Source organism: Solanum lycopersicum, chromosome 10 (genome assembly GCF_036512215.1).
Source record: "Solanum lycopersicum chromosome 10, SLM_r2.1".
In the NCBI taxonomy this organism is placed as follows: domain Eukaryota; kingdom Viridiplantae; phylum Streptophyta; class Magnoliopsida; order Solanales; family Solanaceae; genus Solanum; species Solanum lycopersicum.
This window is the reverse complement of record NC_090809.1, coordinates 59494990-59518239: the sequence shown is the minus strand read 5'-3', so window position 1 is coordinate 59518239 and position 23250 is coordinate 59494990. Positions and strand designations below refer to the sequence as shown.

Below are 23250 nucleotides of genomic sequence, written 5' to 3'. Positions count from 1 at the left end.
AATATTTTTCATTCATAAATCAAAAACTAGAAATTATTTCCGAAAAATATTTTCTACTAACCAAACAAGCATGAGAAAATAAGTCCAAAATCTACTTGTTTTCTAGAAAAACATATTCTAGAAAAACATTTTCCATGGAAAATGTTTTTCTTCGTACCAAACACACCCTAAGTCTTCACAAGTTTTGAATTTGCAGCAAAAAAAATCACACGAAAGAAAATGAAGAATTCTCAATAAAAATAATAGATAATTTTTAAATCTAATGTAAAAATAGTTTTTCATTAGATTTTTTTTTTCTGTAAATTTACTCTGAACCTGCATTATATGTTAAAAAAAGATTTACTTTCGGTCATTTCACATGCTACATAATAGAAATATGATTATCTAAAGTAAATTATCTCTTTTATAATTAAGGCCTAAGTCATCTCCAGCCACTCGAAGTTGTCCGCATAATTCATTTAGACACCTCAACTAATCTTTGTGCCAATTGAACACTTTATTTGTTCAAAAGTCATTCCTATTAGACACAAAATGCTGACATGGCAAAAACGTGTAATTCACTTTTTTTGAGCGCGTGAATTTATTAAAAATAATATTTTTCTTTTTTTTTCTTAATTTATACCCTTTATACCCCTAAGTTAATTTTTTTTTAAAAAAAATTAACAAAAAAGAAGAAGAACAGTTCTTCTTCTTCCCTATTCCTATCAACCCCAACCCAACCCCCATACCCATACACCAATGGTTATCTTCTTCCCCCACCGTTCTAATGATTTCAAAATTCTTAGTCTTAGTGTTTATCTTCTTCCCCCACCATTCTAATGGTTTTAAAATTCTTAACATTTTGTTTCATTTATAAATTTTTTCGGAGAGATTTTTTTGCCCATCTTTCTCTACCTAAAACACGAGATGAAGTAAAAAGTTATAATAAATAAAAAAGCTGATGAAAAAAAAAATTGTTGGGTTAAAGATGGAACTGTACAAGGAGGGGAGGGGAGGGTCACCATTAATGGAGTTAGAGGAAATGTATTTTTTGTTCCGGTTGAAGGGGCAGGGAAGTGGTGTTTAAGTTTTGTTTTTTTTTTTCATTTTTTTTACTTTAAAATAATTTCTTAAATTTTTTTACTTTATAATATAATGTTTAAATAATTTTTTGGATTAAAAAATAACACATGTCATTATTTAATTGGTCAAATTGACATGTCAGCGCGAGTGTATTTCACACACCCTCTTTTTTTGTTTATTCTCGAAAAAGTGTTCAAATGGTTCAAATTCAGAATGGTTGAAGTGTTCAATAGGTAGTACGTCTAGTTGAGGTGTCTAAATGAATAATCGGGACAAGTTTGAGTGGCCGCATATGACTTTGGCCTATAATTAACGTTTAATTTATTGTGTCTCGTTAACTCAAAAGTACAAAATTTGCATGTATCCTTTTATATTACAGACACACCGTTCTTGACCCTCTTAATAAGATTTTTTTTTATATTGACAACTTAATACAATACCTCTTGATCTTACTTACAAGTTAATAATCATTTTTTACTACTTACCCTACCAATTTTTTACAAGTAATATATGTTTTTTTTCCCAATAAATAAAAGGAGAGAAAAAAAATCGTTCTAATTTATTTATTTTATCTTTTTAAAATTATTTTTTCCTATTATGACCAAAGAAGAAATTTTTTCATCTAGCTCATCAGACTACTGTTCTGTCTCTTCTCTTTTGGGGTTTCTTTAATCTCTCAATTTTCACCTGATTGAGATATCAACGGGTAATTTATGTTATTTTTTCTATTTTATGAATTTGATTTTTGATTATGTTGTGTATCTTTATTTATGGGTCTGAAACTTATTTGGGTATTTGCCAATTATTTCTTACTGAAATTTAGTTGTGTTTTTCTGTAATTTTTTTGGTTAATTGTGTTAAAGTTATCATCTTTCTTGTAATTACTACTGAATTATACAGTTTTGAGTATTACAAATGAGGACCTTTAGGTTTTATAACGGCAATTTGAATTTGCTGTCTATGTTTATCCTTGAAATGGGGATTAGAAGAATGATTACTGTCTCTTAGATGATGGTAGCAGAGGCGGAGCCAAGATTTGATTTTTATGCATTCGGGGTTTTTGTTCTTTTCTCCACCTCCACGAGACATGGTAAGGTTTGTATACACTTACACTACCAAGATACAATCTTGTGGGATTACACTGTGTATGTTGTTGTTGTTGTTGTAGTTCTTTGGAGTTATTGGGTTCTAAATTAATAAATGTTTCTGTATTCTATGGATTTTTTAGACAAATACAGGATTTGAACCAAAACTACTTGGTTCGGTTGAACCTGTATAAGCCCGTAGCTGAGGATTTTTGCCGAGATGCTAAAAGTGATACCTTTTTGAATCTCACAAAGCATTCTTAACACACCCTTATGCTAGTTGTAAGATAAAGAAAGCATATTTGTAAGGAAATATGATGTAAACAATTTATCCAATACAATGCTTTAAGTTGTGTTCTTTTAATGAGTATTTGTATTTTTCCATTTCCGCAGGTAGCACAACTCAAGGTAATGATGGAAGATTAAATAAAAAGCAGTTTATAACATGCAGACCTATCTCTTTTTAGCTCCCACTTCCATTGATAAAGGTGGTAGCTCCAACCAGAACTTTTCGTTTGGACCATGGGCGTGGCCTAACAAGCGCATAGGTATTGTTCATCCTCGTACCCAAGTTTCAGCATCTGCTATTGGTGGTGGACAGCAGAGCCACTATAGTGTGCTTGGTGTTCCACAGAATGCTTCTTCTGTTGATATAAAAAAGGCCTATCGTCTTCTTGCTCTCAAGGTACCACCATACCCTTTTGACATCGATGTTTCATAGAAATATACAAGGAAAAGGAAAGAAGAAGGCATTTTAGGCGGTTACTGGATATTATAACACAATTGAACCTTTGACATGTGGATACCTGACTAGCAATATTTGTTGCTTTATTTAATTGCCTTTGTTGTTTGACAATACTGATTAGTTACCGAATGAAATAATGAAAATAATAATAATTTAATTGATGAATCATTCTAGTTCTTCTTTTTAGAAAAGATTGTAACTGAGAATTATTTAATGCAACCGTGAGTGAGAATTTGAGATGAATTGCGTCACCCTTTAATTGAGTAAAGCATTATCATTATGAGAAACTTCTGAAGCATAAATGTGGTACGACTCCGTCTCAATTTAAGTGTCTTAGTTTGTCTAGGCACGGAGTTTAAGAAATAAAGAAAGACTTTTGAGTCTTGTGGTCTTAAATTAAAAATGTGTATAGTCCTTAAATTCTTGTGGTTTTAAAGTTGCCATGTAGAATGTTGGAATTGAAAAAACTTACTAAATATAGAAAGAGACACTCTTTTGGGACAAACCAAAAAGGACAGTAATTAAGACACATAATTGGGATGGTGGGAGTAATAAACCATGTGAACAGAGTTTCCCATTGACAAACAGTCCTATGAGGTTATAGTGGTTGTTGCTTTGTCTTGCTTATCTGCCAAAATATCTTTTTAAGAATGCGGAGCTATGGAATTGTTTTGTTCAGGTTGAAAAGGCACGAATAATTATATTTCATGTCGGTTGTTAATATGGTTGGCTCTACTGTCTTGACCTTCTGTTGGCTTACAAAAGGATTGACTTCTTGTATGGTTACATTTCAATGCTGTTCTCAAGTACAATGTTCTTCTCTAAAAGATTGGAACTTTTCCAGGCAAGTTAGCGTGCATGTTTCTTTCCGAATGATGTGAAGAAATCCCTGTTCCCTTTCCTGCATTTGTGATCTTCTTTTTTTGGAAAGTGCTGTCTTATACTATCAATTTCCCGTTCAAAAGTTACTGACTCTCATTCTCAAAATAATTGTTTGTACATCATAAATGCAGTATCATCCTGATGTTAGCAAGGATTCAGGAGCTGATGAGATTTTCAAGAAAATCCATCATGCATATGATGTGAGTCACTCCTTCTTGGCTTTCGGTATATTTATCTCTTATATATTGAACTTAGAATTCATATTTAAGCTATTGTGTATTTGATACTGTCATTTAAACCCTCTTGAGAGTGAGAAAGGTGGGTTGGCACCTTTGCCTGGGGACTGGGTGAGTAGGAGAGGGGAAAAATGGATGTTGTGTAGGTATCTTTTATACTAATATTCTTACATAGCATTCCCGTTTGTACATATTTCTGTAATGCTGTTCTTCCTTCCTTCCCTCTCTCTCTCTCTCTTACACACACACACACACACACCAAGAGATAGATACATAATTTGAATTGTACATAGTCATGTCTCTGCTTTAAAACTGACAATTTCCAGCCACTGGTTCTGTAACTTCTATTCTCTATGCTGATATGATCAACTTTGGAACGCTGCATGAGATTGATGTAGCAATTCATGTTAATATAGTATCTCACAATAGTGTCTAAAATTTTTCCTGATACTAGGTATCACAAGCACCCTAAGAAATAGCTTAAAAGGAAGAAGTTTGTATCTATTATATTGCAGGCAAAGTAATAGCTTCAGTTACCCGTTTATCACACAATAGTGAGCTATTGGAGATTCTGTTATCAAAGGCAAAAAGTATAAAAAATGTCTTAAGGTCCATTGGGGCTTTAAGCGGAAAACACTTTTGAGGTGTGTGCTTTAATAAAGAAAGTCGCAAATGGAGACAAATATGTCTGAGCAGTCCAAGAAAAATAATTACTCCCTCCGTCCAGTATTGTTTGTCATGTTGTGCTTTTGGAAAGTCAATTTGACTAAGTTTCAATGTTAAATTAGATCACATTAATTATTTTAAACAAAAAATTAGATATTCTAAAACTACATGAAAAGTACTATAAATTACAATTTTTTGTATATTAATATGATGAAAAATACATCTTAAAATGTTAGTCGATGTTTTTATAGTTTGACTCTAAAAATAGAAACCATGACAAACGATATCGGACGGAGGGAGTTTAAATATATGGACAAAGAAATTATGAGAAAGCGAATTATCAAATGTTTATTGTCGCCGCTTCAGGATTAGCTCATTGGCAGAGGAAAAATATTTCAGAGTCTTAAAAGTTAGAATGACTCTGAAGCATCCACTAAGCAAGGTGAAATGCTCAACATGTTTTGTGCCTCCCTTCATGGGCCATGGCTTAAGCGGGCCTTTGACAACACCAAAATGATCACAGATCAACTATTTTTTTTGTATTTCTCTTTGTCATATTGTGTTTTCATTGCTTGGATATGGAAGAAAATATCTGGAAATTCCTAAACTGGAGCGCAAACTGATGCACGAAGTAATTGATGATTTGTTGTCTAGAGGCCACCTAGCGGATAAACTGTTGCTTAGTATTATTGCTACATAATTTATACATTTATATTTGACACTGCTAGCTGTCTCAAATGTTAATACTTTTGCTTTTATGACAGTTTTTGTGTAATAAAGGCTGAGTCTGGCTTTGTCAGGTATTATCTAATGAATCAGCAAGAAACCAGTATGATCAGGCGCTTCGACATCAGGATTATACTGACAGGCCTTCGGGGGGATATTGGGAATACGACTTTGAATATGACGATGGCATAAGGACCTATAGGTGGGCTGATCTCAGACGAAAAATGCAAAGAGAGAGATACTGGGGAAGGTATCATACAGGGGAAAACTTCTCGTCTTATTATGATGAAGTCGAGGAGTCTGAAGAAGAAACTCTAGATGAAGAAAGAGGTCCATTCGCGGAAGTGCTCAGATCTGCCCTCCTCTCTTTATTCCTTATGAACACCATAGGTATTCATCTATCTTTGACATTTAGTAGCCTTATGGCCTTGCTTGATCGGAAGTTGGACTCCGGATACAAGATTGGTTACCTAGTTGCATGGATTTTGGGAGGCAGAGGTGGTGTTCTACTTACATTATGCCTTTCATTTGCAAGTTGGCTTTGTGGCAAAACAAGCAGTAGCGTAGTCGCGTTAGTGGTTATAGCCGTGTGGGTCGGATCCAATGTTGCTAGATATGCTCCATTCCCACAAGGTGCCATTCTTACACTGTTGTACATGTCAATCAAGTTACAAGTTGATCTTAGCTAAAGCATCTGCAACAGAGTGATCACTTATTGAAGATGCCACTTTTTCTGTCTGTAAATTTGCCTCACTATTAACTTTTAGTTCTATTTCATATAGTATAGTCTCTCAATGTAAATGCACAATCAAATTTTTATATGTTCTACAACTTGTTCATATTCATCTTTAACCAGCAAGTTGCTAGTCCCTAAATTGCATTTTCCATTTAATTAGTTCTCTAAAGCACCCAAGGTTGTGGCTATAATGGACAATCAAGTGGAACGAGAATCATGTTATTTCAGGTTCAAAGTCCCAACGGATTCACAAAAAAGATTGGTGATTTGTTCCCATTTGCCTAAGCCTCGATGGACAGATAACCTGACACTTGTGTTAGGAGATGGCATGTATCGGCTCAATTGTCAAGATGGGTGCAAAACAACATATGTAGTATAGTCAAGAAATGAGATTGGGCAGGGTGAGGTGTACGGAGATTTTACCCCTTAAAGGGTGGGGTAGCCTTTCTCTACTTCATTATTTTACATTATTAATCCCCGAATCCTGATAAATGAGGAAGATTGTGGTACAATAACGATCAATATAAAATTTATTAATTCATAATGAATCTTCATAATACAATATTAATATTACATTAACACAAAATGGGAATAAATTCTCAGTCTAGATGTGGGGTACTATCAAATGCTAAAAAAACATTAGAGTAGCACAAAATCAACCTCCAAAACCAATGGAAAAAAGGAATCTTCATTGGATAATGTGCTGTTTTTATGGAATCTAATAGATTCTGAGGAGGATTTCCATCTCAAGATTCCCTTCCCATTGGAACTATCTTTTTCATCTCTTGTCACATCCCCATCTTCTGATTGGCCTAAAACATATGTTTTTGTTTTACTATCTAAAACTTAACATAAATGTTCATCAAATTTCCAAATATAATACTTTCTTCATATTATTGAGTTGGGTGATTTATGTTAGATTTTGTTTTCTATCACATAAAAGGAAAGCCCTTGTTTAAGTATCTTTGTGTTTAGTGATAGAGTTAAAATTTCAATTTTATGTATTCGGAATTTTAAAATAATTATTTTAAGTATAAATTGGATTTTAAACTTATTATTTCATATATATTTAATAATATATACACTATTTGAGAAAAAAATATTACTTTCCATCAAGAACGTAGAAAATCAGGGGTTCAATAGGTCTATCACAGAAATGCAAGATAAAATTGTATATAAAGATCTAATATTAAAAAAAATCGAACGGGAACCACTCATAATAAAAGTTATAAAACTAAAAAGGGGTTAAAAGAAGAAATCAAAAAAAAAAATTACTCTCTAATACTCACTATATTCTGTTCAAGGGACACTTCTTCATTATTGGTGACCCTTCTGATTATGAATGGTGTATTTTTAAAGCAATGTCTTTTACAATAAGTGCACCCAAAAAAAAAATAATTAAAATTAAAGCTCAACCTTTAAACAATTTTTTAACGAAGATATATGAATTTAGTCGTTATAAATATATTTATAGTAACCAAAAAATATTTTAATAATTAACAATTGGATTAAGACTTTTAACGACTACATTTTCCTTTGCTAAATATTTTAGATATATGAATTTAGTCGTTATGAATATATTTATAGTAACTAAAAAATATTTTAATAATTAACAATTGGATTAAGACTTTTTAACGACTAGATTTTCCTGTGCTAAATATTTTTCTTTTTGTTGTTGTTGTAGTCACTATTTGTTTATTATTTATTTCCAAGAAGGGTAGATATTTAGTTTGCTTTTGTGATATACTTTTACGTTCCATAATTATTTTCCTTTTCGAATAAGGACTTCTCTTATTTTCCTTTTTTAATTTGTTTCTTTCTTGGTTAGAATTGAGATTATTATTTTTTTTCCAATTGTAATAGCTATTTATATTTAATACCTTAGGTTTTATTGTCATTTTTTTTTGTGTGTGTGAAGTTGTGATTACAAACAATTTTGTAAGGTTGGAAAACAAAAACTCTCAAATCAATTTCAAGCTCGAAATTTTTTAAAGGTATTTTTATATTTTTTAATTTCATATTTTTCTTGTTGTTTTGCTTCTTATTTGTTGGGGATGATTAAATTCATATATTAATTGTTTAGTTTGTCGTTAACACGGTTGATTAACATGCATGTTTATACGATCCGATATGATAAAAATTTACATAGTTATAATAAATCTAGCGTGAACAACCAATATCAATAAAAAACAACAATAATAAGTGTAATTGTAAGATGTTCGTAGCTTCTGATTGACCTTTGACAATCCTTCTCCTTAATTCAAATTTAAGACCGATAATGTGAACAAGCTCATATACAGCTGGAATTAACTATTTTGAACTGGATTACTAATAATAATTAAAATTTTATATGAACAAAGCATATAGCTAATATTTATGTAAAAAGTGAAATAAATATGGGAATTGAATCGGATTCACATAATATTAGTGTTATTCTTGAGGACAAAAGGATATTTGGTTCCACGTTTGATAGGGATATTATTCTTTTTATTTTTCCCTCTTTATGAAACAATTTTTATTTTTTTGGGTGTTAATGGAATATGATGATGAAACCCTATATTCTTCTATGAATTTAATTTATATAGCATAGTATTGATGCTGATGTTATTATGTCTTGTTTTAGTTACAAGATTCATGGTTAAATATTTGTATATAATTAATGAATCTCCCCATGCCACTGTAAAAAAAAAATAAATTAGCGACAATAAATATTGACATTAATAAAGATGATAATTGCCGCCAAAAATATATAAATAGCGATGATTAATTGCGGCCTTATTAATATTTTTGTTAATGCAGTGGTAGTCCTTGAGAGGAATTAAACTAACTTATATTTAATCGGATTATTATTTTTATCACGTTACTGATTAACATTTATAAGTTGTGTTTATCTTATAATTAAATAACATAATGAAGTGAATATTTTTGGCCACTATCCATTCATTGAATTAATGATGTGATGGGATAATAATGAATCTGATTCTATATTTATTCGTTTTCATGGATATAAATTGATACAAATTGGAGTTTAGAACTTAAAAGGAGTAATTGCATATTATCTAGTGCATAATTCATTTGGCTTCTCTTCTTCTTTTTTGAGGTACATTAAGGTTGGTCTTGATTATTTTTTTATTCAAATTAATTAGTTAATTTCTTTATTTATGCTTTTTTTTTTCTTCTCCTACGTAGGAATGATTATGATATATATCTTTATTATCATGTCATCTAGTTTTTTTTTTGAAAAAAATAATTAAATAATTTTTCATAAATACCAAAAAAAAAAAAAATTCGCAAGTTACTTACTAAAACACATTATAATTTACACTGTCAGAACATACGTATAATAAGATTAATATAAGAAAAGGGATAAATAAAGAAAAAGCACAAAGAACTTTTTATTTTTTATTTTTAGCTTTACCCTATACATGTAATTTTCAATTATTACATAAAACATGGTCTTTTTATTGCCCCCTTATAACCATATATACTTCAAGTTTGAAATGGCTTCTCCTTTATTTTGGGGTCAAATTTAGTTTCCAGTTGCACCTAAAAATTGTGTACTCAATTGGTGTAGGGTTCATTTAGAAACTCAAATTTGAATTGTCCTACAATAATAGATAAGTTTATCTATTCACTAAAAATCTAATATAATAATAAAAAAAGAAAAACAATAATTAGTTATATATAACTCATATAACAAAGTTTTGAAAAAAAATAAACGACTAATATTCCTTTATTCTCCCTTTTTTTAGGCATGATAAAATAAATCTTTTATATCAACATAAATTGATCAGAAACTAAGAATAATAAAATCATCATCTAACAAGGAAAAAAGAAGACCACTTAATAAAGTGAAATAGAAAAGGTAACATTAACCAACACTTTTTAGAGTATGTCACTAAAAATCCTTTTTCTTTTAGTTTGTTAACGTAAGAGAATACTCTCTCTGTCCTTATTTATTTGTTCATATTTTTTTATACCTATTTCTATTTACTTGTTCATTTTAACAAATCAAAAAAAGATAATGATCTTTTTTTCTAATATGCTCTTATTTAATTCTAACTTTTTTTTAATACTACTAAATTGTAATGCATGCTTTTTGAAACCAGAAAATATATTTATTATACTAGGAGAGTTACATAATCTTTTAAGTTAAGAATAAAATTGTAACTATCCTATAATAATAATTGGTGCCTAAATATGTGTGTCACTTTTAAATTGAACAACTAAATAGAAATGGAAAAATATAAAGCATACATCATCAATCTATAAAATTAAATAAATAAAGTTTACACAATCAAATACTTTAAAAGATAAGTATAACTAACTTAACTTAATTAGTATTCACATAATAACAAAATAGTATATAAATCAAAAATAAAAACAAAATGGTATACATATCACTTTTTTTTAGATCTCACATCAAATATATAGATGTTGTTATTGTTATTATTAAATAGTAATACATTATAATAAGTCAAGAGTAAATTAAATACATATTATTTTTTTAATAACATGTTAAATTATCTGATAATATCGCATTTCATATAAAGAAAGTCAATCATTGTAGTGGAGAAAAGGAAAAGGACTCGAAAATGCAAAAATGGAAGAGGAGTCATTACTCAATGTGCATGTTGTATTACTTTTTTTTTAATTAATAGTTGACGGTGGGCAGATAATTATGCTGACAAATTGAGTATTATAAACTATACACTATACTATATATATTAGCCTAATTATATTATAATTCTGCATGTTCAATATTTTTTCTTGATCAATTTGCTGCAGCCTCTGATTATTGACTTCTTGATTATTAATTTTTTTTTGGTAAGAAAAAAAATTTGGATAAGGATTAAGACGTGCTGATGACAAATTTTTGAAAATTATAGTAGTAATAAGCTGTCCATTTTTTCCACATGGAAAATTAAATAAATATTTATATCTACTGAGATCTAGCTGAAAAAATCAAGTATAAATACTTCTTGATTGACCCTTTTTTTCTTGTTAAAAATCTGATCTTTGATTGATTTTGATTCTTTTTTTCTCCTTAATTTTTTGATATTTTTTAGGTACTCTTTTTGGAGAAAACATGAATGCTTTAGCAGCAACTAATAGAAATTTTAAGCTGGCAGCTAGGCTTCTTGGTTTAGACTCAAAGTTGGAACTAAGTCTGCTAATCCCTTTCAGAGAAATTAAGGTAATTTATTTTCTCTGTCTGTAGTCATCAAGATGATAAAAAAATTGATCTTTTTGGGCGCAAAAAGTTGTTCTTTTTAAATTTGTTTGGGTGCAAAAAGGGAGTTCTTTTTTGCTGTTTTTTTTTGTTTTAAATGATCTTTTGGGTGTAGAAGGGGGTTCTTTTTTTTGTTTGGGGTGTGAAAAAGGGGTTCTTTTTTGTTTGGGGATGTAAAATAGGGGTTCTTAAAATTGAAGATACCCCCCCCCCCCATTGGTTTGGGTGCTAGGATCTTGAAACTGGGTTAAAGATCATGTTTTGCCTAATTATGTTTTGATGAAAAGAGGCTTCAACCTTTGATGCAAAGTTGTAGTTTGTGTGTCCAATTTGGGAAGTAAACAGAAGTTTGTTCTGGTTTTCTATGTTGCTCGGATTCTTCAAAAATGTCGCTGCAGATATGTTGGATTATTCTAAAATTCAGTTCTTTTGGAGGATCTGATACGCACCTGTCACTTTTTCTAAAGAGTCCGGGCAACATGATTTTGGTTTTCGTGTTTAGCATTACTGAGTTTGAGTTGAACTTTTGAGACTTCTAATGGATTTTTCAGAATCAGGCTTGTGTTTTTATAGGTGGTTAGATTATTGTGCTTAGCGGACAGATTTTTTGGTGTGTGTGTGTGTCTTTTTTCAGTTTTATTAAAGAAAAAAGGACTGATTTGTGCAAAACTTATAGGTGGAGTGTACTATACCGAAGGATGATGGCACATTGGCATCTTTTGTTGGATTCAGGGTACAGCACGACAATGCACGAGGGCCTATGAAAGGCGGAATCAGATACCACCCGGAGGTTGTTTTTCTTGTCTATGATAGATCATTACTCATTATGCTGTTTGTAACACAAATAGTATATAGACTGTGTTGCTGAGATCCTTAAAGATGCAGCCTCGCCTGTCAAGTCGTCCTAAAGTTACACTTTTTAGGAGGATTTGACACTGGTGCAATGACATTTTAGAGGTTCCTAGCAACATTTATAGTTGTCTGATGTAGCATATGATTTATGGTCATTTTTTGGTGTTTTATGTAGGTTGATCCTGATGAGGTGAATGCATTAGCACAGCTAATGACATGGAAGACAGCGGTCGCCAATATACCATATGGTGGGGCTAAAGGAGGAATAGGATGTAGTCCTAGTGACCTGAGTATCTCTGAGTTGGAACGACTTACTCGAGTATTTACTCAAAAAATACATGACCTAATCGGAATTCACACCGATGTTCCTGCACCAGATATGGGAACAAATCCTCAGGTATGTGGAAAATTAATTTCAGGGGCTTAGCATTTCAGTTGATGGAAAAAAATGTCATTCATCTAACTGGACTGTTAATTGCTTTGTGCAGACAATGGCATGGATTTTAGACGAGTACTCAAAATTTCATGGTTATTCACCTGCTGTGGTAACTGGAAAACCTGTTGTAAGTATGCCGAAAATATCCTAGATTAGATTATGCACAAAGTTTGAAGAGGAAATGACTTCATATCTATTTCGGTGAATTATTTGTTAATTTGAGCTTAGGAGAGGAGTATAATATAATACTTTATGACAGGATCTCGGTGGATCTCTAGGCAGAGATGCAGCTACTGGAAGGGGGGCTCTCTTTGCTACAGAAGCCCTGCTTAATGAGCATGGGAAGAGTGTTGCTGGTCAGCGTTTTGTTATACAGGTTAGCACAGTCAAAATATTCAAATTTATTCTACGATGATTCAATATCCAAGCATGGATAGAGTCCATAACAAAAGCACACATTTTTGTTTTCAATAACGACAACATCTAGGTTGTCAGATAGATTGGTTGAGAATGTTTGTTGTTAGTGATCCGTGGACAAGCAGGCGAATTTTGATAATTGTTTTCTTCATCTCAGGGATTTGGTAATGTTGGTTCCTGGGCTGCAAAACTCATCCATGAGCAAGGTGGGAAAGTTGTAGCAGTGAGTGACATAACTGGTGCCATAAAGAATGAGAAGGGAATCGACATAGAAAGCCTATTCAAACACGTGAAGGAAACTCGTGGAGTTAAAGGTTTCCATGATGCACATCCAATTGATGCAAATTCAATACTGGTAGAAGACTGTGATGTTCTTATCCCAGCTGCCCTCGGTGGAGTAATCAACAAGTACGTTTCATGATTTTGCATAAATCTACTAGTTATCGAAAAGCCTTTCTGTTTCATATTTGTGATATCTTTGAATTATTCTTTGTAGGGATAACGCAAATGAAATTAAAGCCAAATATATTATTGAGGCTGCTAACCATCCAACTGATCCAGAAGCTGATGAGGTCAGTGCAATAATTCTTTCCTTTCGTTATTAGTTGCTTGGCGTTTTTCCTTTTCATAACTACCTCGATTTGTTTGACTTTGAGGATCCTTTGGAAACAGCCTCTAGGTCTGCGTCCTAAGCAAAAGCTAAAAAACGACGTATAAGCTACTGTAATAGTCATTTTAGACACACAATACACCTGCAGCATCTTAACTAATTCTCTAATCCTCTGCAGATTTTGTCAAAGAAAGGAGTCACCATCCTACCGGATATTTATGCCAACTCGGGTGGTGTCACCGTCAGTTATTTTGAGTGGGTCCAGGTACAATACCTCTGCATGTTTTCTGTTCTGTAGTCTTCTCTGTTATGCACTGAAAGAACATGTTAAACTTCCAAGAGCTCATATTAATCAGTCAGCTAATCAACTTTTTTGATCGATTCTGTAATGCTAGAACATCCAAGGCTTTATGTGGGATGAGAAAAAAGTGAATGATGAGTTGAAGACATACATGACAAGAGGTTTTAAAGATGTCAAGGATATGTGCAAGACTCACAACTGTGACCTCCGAATGGGCGCCTTCACCTTAGGTGTTAACCGTGTAGCTAGAGCAACCGTTCTTCGAGGATGGGAGGCGTAAGAATGAGGCCTGTGATGGCTTTTTTCTTTCTCAAAAATAAAACCATGAAAAGCATGGAGTTCACTTAGTTCTCCACATTTATTTTCTGCATTCAACATATTTTGGCAGAACTTTATCCATTTGATGTTTACTGGCTTGGACCTCAGTTTTCCGTTTGTTTTTTTCTTTCTAAATCTTGTGAACTGTAAGTTCTGCCCATGGACAAAGTGTCTTCTAAATAGTACTCCTAATACAATACATTGAAAGAGGCACTTTGCCATATTTATCAGTTAAACTAGTCTATTGTCTACTTGTCTTTAACTCTCTGAATATTATTGTGTCTGCATTTTGTGTTGGATGCCCGTACCAACTCTTCCCCCCCAAAAACACACATATCTTATTAAAAGGACTGAATTAACTTATTTAAAACTTAATTAAAAACAATTAGCTAATTGTGACACAATTGCTTCTTTAGATTATGAAACAAATTATTCCATAAAAGACCAAACACAAAATACAAACCAAGACTCAACAAGAACAAATAGATAATGCCATTAATTAAATTGTTGGCGTTTAAATTATGATGCAAAACTACTGTCTAAATTAGTTCAAGATGAAGATAAAGGAGAGCTAATTTCATTAACATCGAAAAGGAACTAATGATAACATTCTCTCAATTGAGTTCTCACAGCATTCAGAATTACAAATCAAAATAGAGAAAATCAAAAGTACATCATATTTCTTTTTAAAATCTCCCTCTACCCCTAAAACCGCCTCCACGGCCACCTCGGGGAGGTCCTCTACCCCCACGAAAACCACCACCTCCACCTCTAGCTCCACGAAAACCACCACCGCCTCCACGTCCACCTCTACCACCTCTTCCTCCACCTCGTCCACCGCCTCTAAAAGCTTGTTGTGCTCCCCTGAAACAGTGAACACAGAATTGTTTAGCAATGGATCATAGATATCAAAAAGCAAGAACAATATGGAACATCCCAGGCTATTTAGAATCACAACACAGTATTTGTAAAGCATGTGATTCCGAAAACTATACAAGTTGCATCTCCTCTCGGCATCATCAAGGTACCCCTTAGGCCATTCTACTACATAAACGTCTGAAAGTCTTATCTTTTACAAGTTGTTCTTGAACATAAACCATTGTCATTGTCACTCAATAGCATAGCTCATGAGGCGTTCAAGAATATCCAGAGAAACGAAGCATGAAGTAAAGCAAGAAAACGTACTTGGGCTGTGGAAGAAATCTCGCCAGTGGCAAAAGCTTAGCTGGGTCAATGTAAAACTTATCACCAGCTGAATATGAAGTTGCAATGATTCCCTCCATCATCTTAATCGAAAAAAGCTGCATGAATCATAACCAAATATCATTACTTTCAGCATTTAAAAGCAACCAATTCGACCCCAAAGGAAGTAAGAAGTTAGGACCAACGTCCCCAACTTTCTTTATCAAGGTGCCCCAACCATGAGTTCCTGATTCTATTGTCCACGTCAAGAAACAAGTTAAGATCACCACTAAGCAAGTCTCTCTAGTTACGGCTCCCTATTGAGCTAAAAAAGGTAACAACTTTCCTTTCTTCTCCACAAGAAAATCATTTCAATAATTTCTCTTGAACTCTAGAAAACATGTCAAAGAAAAAAAAACGAGTAACACTCTTCGTAATGTTCCAAAACATTTGACATTATTTCACTTTTGTACAACTGCACAATTTCCAAAGCTTTCAAATTCATTAAAGATTCAAATTTAAAAGAATGATGAGATGATTTCTCTATCAACTTAACTTTTCAACCATTCAATTTAAACACTAACACCAATATATAAGTCAAAAGTACCTTAAATCCCCTTCCAGCATCTTAATTTAAAAAAACCACAACAACAATTAAAAGCTAAATATAGCATCAGTAAACCGTAAGCAAAATCACAGCACAAAACGAGATTACTTACGGATTCATTAATAGGACCAAAAATCTCATCAACTTTCCCAATCTGTGTCTTGTTCTGAAGATAAATTGGTGCATTAAAATAAGGGATTTTTTCATTTGTCAGCTTTGTCACTGCATCTCCTTCACATGCGTGCATAAAAGAAGACACCTCTGCAAAATATTACCAATCAAAACCATATCTTTACCCATACAATGATAACCTATGTTGCTCGAACTCTTAAAAAAATATCGACAGGTGTATATGACAACAATTTAGGAGAGTCTGAGCAACTTAGATAATAGCTTATATAATCAGACATGTCTATAACAATATTTCATTATAAAGGCCAAGTGTACTTCGGTATCAATTTTAATTTTATGCGGCGGAACTAGAAATTTCATTAACGATTCAAAATATGAAAAAGTAAACAGACGAATAAATCCGAAGCTCATTGAACATCCACACTACATACCTACGACTTCAGAAGGGGGACCTTCATCTCGAGGAGGAAACCGGCCACCGCCACGTCCTCCGCCGCCGCCTCTGAAACCACGGCCGCCGCCATCTCTGCCGCCCCTAAATCCGCCACCACCACGTCCTCTTGGAGGTCTCATTCTTCAGTACTCTTTTAGCGGCCTTGATGAAAATGGGTTTAGGGTTTTAGGGGGTTTTAACAAGGAGATAAGTATTTTATTCTTCCAATTTTGACCCTAGTCATTTACTATTTTCTTTTCCAATTATTCGAAAAAAAAATTATATATATATATATATATATATATATATATATATATATATAATATTAATTATAAATACTATTTTATTATTGTTTTGCTTCTTTGTAAACTACTTAAACGTTACTTCTTATATATTTTTTTTACTGCCTCATTCTTTATACTTGAATTTGTTGACGTTTGCATATATTTTTCCTTCCTTGTATTCTACTCGTGAGATTTCAATGTGTATTATTAACAAACAGATATATAATTGGCATAAAAATTCTTTAGGAGAACAGTTTAATTGCATGATTTGTTCTTCAAATAAATTGATTTTTAATTTTTACTCTTTAAATGGGTTGATTTTTGTGAAAAATAATACTTTGGTTTAGGAGATAAACTAAAAACTATTGACCAACACAACATAGGGGCATAAGTGTAAGAAAAGTCTATGCTCTTTCATTTTGGGCTTAAATGTATAAACCAGTCCAAAAGGGGTGGAGGCTTAGTTTTCAATTTGGGCTCTCAGTAGTTGGGCTATAGTTCACTTGTTTAAAGTAATGGGCTTGTAATTGAAGCACTCTTGGGCCTCAAATAACTAAAGTCTAAACATAAGTTCGTCTCAAAATCTTCATCGGTTATGCATAACCCAGCTCAACCCAATGCAATCAAACTAGTAAGTTTGGTATGCTTGATTTTAAAATGTTTGGGTAAAATAATTCTCTTAAGACCGACGAAATATTAAAGGATTGTCCAAGGCTCATAGCGATGTGAGACTTTTGTCATTCTTTTAAGATCGACGAAATATTAGAGGATTGTCCAAGCCTCATAGCGATGTGAGACTTTGGTCATTCCTTTAAGACCGACGAAATATTAGAGGATTGTCCAAGCCTCATAGCGATGTGAGACTTTTGTCATTCCTTAACACCGACGAAATATTAGAGGATTGTCCGAGCCTCATAGGCGTCTACACATCTCATTAACCATCAATGTGAGAGTTACACCTCATCTCATTAACCACCTATGCTTAGCATTTGGGGGTCCCAACATTCGGCGAGACGGACCCTGCTCTAGTACCATATTGAATTAAGTCTTAGGCATAACTCACACCTCAAAAGTTAACTCAAAGGGAGAAAAATTGTTCAACGAGTCCACCCATCTCATTAACCACCGATTTGGACTTTTGTCATTCTTTAACAGAACCATATTCCAAGACGTTTTCTGAGCGGGTCTTAGATCAAAATATATTAAAATGCATCGAGACGCGCTAACGAGTTCCATGAGCGTTCGCTTAATAATAATTCACAACATTCTATAAGAACACAAGATGCATTTTCCCTTAGCTGTCAAAATTAATTAAAATATCTATATATTGTACTGCTTCCTTACAAAAATTATAAAACATGAGTACACCACCCCTCTTTCCTAGAATACTCCAAAATTTTAATTATTTATTTGTTTCGATATCTCATGATTTTCATGGAATTTATTTGATGAATATTTTTTTTTAAAAAAAAGTATTGGTAGCCTAGATTTGTTGAATAAGTTTGATGAAGAACAACTCAGCAAAGTCAGAATAGTCCTATCTTCAACAGACATAGAGAAATTAAATAATATGGATAGATAAATTTATTATTGGACAGTTGTAATGTGTTAAATATGAATTTCTGTACCTACTGAAATACTGAATTATTTTTTCTACTAGCAGAAACAACTTTACTATCTTTCAAAAATTCACAAATAATATATTATTGTTAGGACTTGATAAATGTTACAGGACATTTGGTGTTAAAATTGGATAGAGAAAGATTTAAGTAGAGTCAAATAAATTGTAAAATATTTTCGTTATAGATGATCAAATTATGATATGTATGTATAGAGAGTAATACTTCCTTCTATATACGTCAAATGAAGGATATCAGATTTTAGTTTGAAGCGTGCTAGATTTCTCATATCAATTCTGAATAAGAGTTTTCGTTTCTTTATATTGTTTGGATGATTCTCATTCTCTCTCAATTATATTGATCCATCCAATGTTAGATGCTCTCATATATTTTTGTCCGCACTTTAATTATAAATATAAATATATTGTGATGAGTATCAAATTTTTCACAGAAATCGTAAATGAATTGATAATAAATATTGTCTCGTTATACAATATTAGACAATTTTAACAGTAGAAATTAATAAATCTAATTTTAATTTTATTAATATTCAATATTTACGTTAAATTAATAAACATAAATATCAAAAGTAGTTACAAATATTTACCATATATTTTTTGTGCAATGTAGGACAGCGAAGCACAACATACCAAACGTGGGCTCAAAATACAGTGTCTATTAACTGTCGGGTCGCAGGGTTGACATCGCAATAGTGTCTGCCCATATTTCCTTGCCCTAATGTTTTTATATATCGTGGAATCAAATAAGATTGAGGGGTTAAAATAAAAATTACATAATTTTATATAATTATATATGGTAGAAATAATTTATATATATATTTATATAATAAATATTGTATTTTTGATAATTTTATTTATTTATATTTTAAATTATTAGGATAACGTATAAGTATCTCTCAATCTATGTCTAAAATTTCAGAGACACGCTTATATTATACTAAGATCTCATTATCTTCTTGAACTTATTTTTTTAATAATTTTCTATTCCCTTTTCAGTCTACATTACACTATATTATTCCTTTTCAGTCTTTGTTACACTATATTATGAGGCTAATGCTGATTGACATTCTTTTTCAAATTAGTGTCATATAAATCAAAAAAGAATTAAAAAATTACTTATAAAATAAGTTTAAAAAGTAATATGACCATAATATAATATAAATATATCTCTAAATTTTGAACATAAGTTGAAGGAATACTTGTACGTTTTTTCTAAATAGTAAAAATTGTGACTGTGCAGCAAACAATGACTACCAAACAAGAACAAATATCTCGATGATGCGTGCATAAGCACAATGCACACTTCCCAAAAAAATCATCAAAAGATTTTTTTAAATCATAATAATATGGCTTCGTGTTAATTAAATTTTTAAAATGTTTTACGTCCTTTAAGAAAATTAAATTAAAATATAAATTAAATGTATTCATTTTAATCTTGTTATATTATTAAATTTATTGAAGTTATCATATTTAAAATTTAAATAAAAAATAAAATTAAAAAAATATAAAAATAATTTTGAAATTTAAACAATTAAGTTAATTTAAAAAATAAAAAATATCTCCGAAATTTAATTAATATAAGATGAAAGGGAGTATAGCATAATATTATGAAATTTCAAGGATTTATTGGAATGTGCAAAAATATTTCGTGTTAACAGTGAAAAAATAACATTATTTTTATTTTAATTTTGCTTACTATCTATATTACCATATTTAATAAATATAATAAGAATAAAGTGGAATCTCTTGATACTTATGAAAATAGAGATATTATTTTTAGTAAGCTCTCAATTTAAGTAGAAATTAGAATATAATAAAATTAAATAAGAGAAAGGTAAATTAATGTGAATACTATCATTTAAAATAAGGATAATGTGATGAGGCACAAATACTCTTTAGATTATGATGAAATTTTATAGACACGTTTTAACTAAATTAAGATGATATTACTCTTAATTTCATTTTTTTTTTGTAATTGTGTATATTCTTTTGACTTACATAATACACTCCATTAATTTATGCAATTAAGTCGCGTGAAAGTTATTTGTATGTCACGTAAGTAAAAAATGTATAAAATTACAAAAAAAAAAATCAAAAATAATATTACATTAATTTAATTAAGATGTCTTTCTAAAATTTAATCATAACGTAGAGATATTTATACCTTATCCCTTGTAAATATAAAGAAATCATGATAGTCTTTTCACATAGATTTTTGGTGACGAAATGTACCCGAAGTTAAGCTTGTCACAGTTATTTTAAATATGTGATCTTGATATATGTGAATAATTAACTAATTATTCCAGCTTGTTTTACAATGTTTAAATTGCAAAAAATTATTAAGAAAACGAAAGTCATCTAATTAATTGAAAATTAAATAATGTCAATGTGACTACCATTAATTAGTGGGCTTAGTGAGTAGTGACTAATTAACATCACTAAATTTATAATTGGTTTATAACAAGGATTGATTAGACCCTTTTTTTTTCTTGTCTAGTGTTTAGCTTTTTATTATAGGGATAAGAATTATGTGGATAATATAGACTCTACTAATTAAGTAGAACTTAACTATCAAAGTTTGGACTTGAGATTAACATAAAACAAAAATTATAGTCAAATAAAACGAGAGAAATGTCAAGTCATTTTCATTTGATTGATCCAAAAGCCTAATATTATACAACTCATTTTTTGGCATTGCTACATATGCTATTTGGTTTGATTCGACTTACGAGGTCACATTGTAATCTAAAAATAGTTATGTGAAATGATTTTTATTTATTTAAAAATTATATAAAAAATACGGTATAAATTACAATACTTAATAATTTAATATATTAAAAAAGTATTTAATTAAAACGAAACACAATTATAAAAAGACTCGTTTATATTGAAGGAAGCTTGTCGACTGATGCAACATGTCAAGGGAACAAGCCATCGAAGCAGACTAAAGAGTTAGAGTGTATGGAGAAATCAAGGATATATTTATAATTATAATGTTGAGTTAGAAGCTCCTTATATTGGAGAAAAAGTTTTATTCTAGTTATACTAAGAATCCTATTATAACACATTATTAAATGAGTAATACTGTATTACAAATCAAATATCTTATTCTTGTCGATTCAGTAGCTTAGTCGTACATAACTTAGAATTTAGTAGTCTAATCCTAGTATGCCTCTAGCTCTAACTCATCACCTGCTTCGTATGTTTCTTCGACATGTTCCATCAGTCGTCAAGCTTCCTTAAACAATTTGGCTCTCTCGCATAGTAATTAGCTAGGTCAGATAAAGTGTCATCTATGATTGTACTATCAAGTCTTAAGACTGATGGTACATTCAATCAAGAACGTCTGTGAATAACATATTTTACTATCAGAAAATTGTTATTTTTCGATTGACATTTATCAAAAATTGACTTTGAGCCAAATTTTTAGACGTTTTTTTCGTAGTATTATAAAGTAGTTGAATAATATAAATATTTGGACAATAAATTAATACTAGCTAGTATGTAGCCAAGACTTTTTTTTAGGAAGCTAACAAGAAGATGAGATTAGTTGCACGTTAAGAAAGTACTTTTTATTAGTCACTTTAATTATGGATAACAATAAGACACCAATTTTGAAATGCTTCATTGTCATGATTATTGCATGCTTAAAAGAATATATTTTTTTCCTTTTTCTTTCTTGCTACTCTTCCCATTTTTTATATTTTTTTTATTTCACTCGATATCGTACATTTATATTGAAGTCTGACAAAATTTGAATTTATACTAGAAAGTTTCACTTTGAGGATAAATTAATTTCTAAAAAAAGGTGACTTCACATTAAAAAAAAAACACAAATTTAAAATCTCTTGACTAAGTATAATCAAGTACTTACTATACCATTGTCTCCGCTATGACCCTGGTTGGTTCTCCTCTTTCATTTTAAATTCTTTTATAAAATTTTCTAATAGAAAAAAAAATGTCTTTTTAAAGTTCTAATTGGTATCTCCTTGGAGTCAAAGGGATAAGATAGAGGAGGGAAAGTTGTAATATTATACTATTATTCTTATTCATATCCCAAAATGTGTTAAGCCTTGTTGTTTTAGGCTTAATTAATACTATCATTAATTAACTTTATTTCACACGTCTGACTTTTCATAATAATAGAGCAAATGATCAATAATGATTTATATGATCAATTCCAGTAAGGATCGAAATTCTATTTCGAAATGTAAAATATAAGTAAATCAACTTGTCGATAAGAATTCGATGAATCCCTTTACATTTCTAATTCCACACCTACTACTAAAAGATTAGTAGAATAAATATGATATCATATCTATTTTTATAATTAGTTTTAAATTCAATAATAACATAATAATAACATATTTTGATATAATTTTATATCATCACTATTGAATAAATTATATCTATGGTGGGATTGAAATTAAATACGACTTGTAGAACAAAGTGGATACAATATGCATAGCAATTAATGATGATTTGATAGCTTCTAAGCTTAAATTGCGGTTCTTTTTGCTTTGCTATTTAAAATTAATCTACTACAATTACTAACAAATAATCAACCTCCACCTGTCTTATAATTTATAAACTAACCATTAATATTATCGTATTTTATTAATTCTTTTGTCAAACTTAACTCTTAGGCTTCAATTTATCCAAATACAA

The 23250-nt window shown here is 30.9% G+C and overlaps 3 protein-coding genes across 9 annotated transcripts; 2 read left to right on the top strand and 1 right to left on the bottom strand.

Moving 5' to 3' along the window:
* Positions 1-1398: 1398 nt before the first annotated feature.
* Positions 1399-6254, top strand: LOC101246294 (uncharacterized). Of its 3 annotated transcripts, none has more exons than XM_004249101.5 (4): positions 1399-2152; positions 2541-2832; positions 3906-3974; positions 5477-6254. In XM_004249101.5, exons 2-4 carry the CDS (start codon positions 2593-2595, stop codon positions 6089-6091), a joined length of 924 nt encoding a protein of 307 aa, XP_004249149.1. In that variant the 5' UTR covers positions 1399-2152; positions 2541-2592; the 3' UTR covers positions 6092-6254. The 3 variants fall into 3 exon arrangements, with proteins under 3 accessions (XP_004249149.1, XP_010312053.1, XP_004249148.1); XM_010313751.4 differs by having other exon boundaries at positions 1464-2157; XM_004249100.5 differs by having other exon boundaries at positions 1467-1768.
* Positions 6255-9175: 2921 nt separating this feature from the next.
* gdh1 (glutamate dehydrogenase) lies at positions 9176-14541 on the top strand. 5 transcript variants are annotated; one of them, XM_010329383.4, is made up of 10 exons: positions 9176-9238; positions 11208-11335; positions 12048-12161; positions 12399-12620; positions 12712-12786; positions 12919-13035; positions 13234-13484; positions 13573-13648; positions 13865-13951; positions 14082-14541. In XM_010329383.4, exons 2-10 carry the CDS (start codon positions 11228-11230, stop codon positions 14265-14267), a joined length of 1236 nt encoding a protein of 411 aa, XP_010327685.1. In that variant the 5' UTR covers positions 9176-9238; positions 11208-11227; the 3' UTR covers positions 14268-14541.
* Positions 14542-14862: 321 nt separating this feature from the next.
* Positions 14863-16876, bottom strand: LOC101246000 (putative H/ACA ribonucleoprotein complex subunit 1-like protein 1). The gene is made up of 4 exons (XM_004249099.5): positions 16658-16876; positions 16207-16355; positions 15491-15606; positions 14863-15169 (listed from the first exon to the last, which is right to left on the bottom strand). Exons 1-4 carry the CDS (start codon positions 16797-16799, stop codon positions 14992-14994), a joined length of 585 nt encoding a protein of 194 aa, XP_004249147.1. The 5' UTR covers positions 16800-16876; the 3' UTR covers positions 14863-14991.
* Between the last annotated feature and the right edge of the window lie 6374 nt (positions 16877-23250).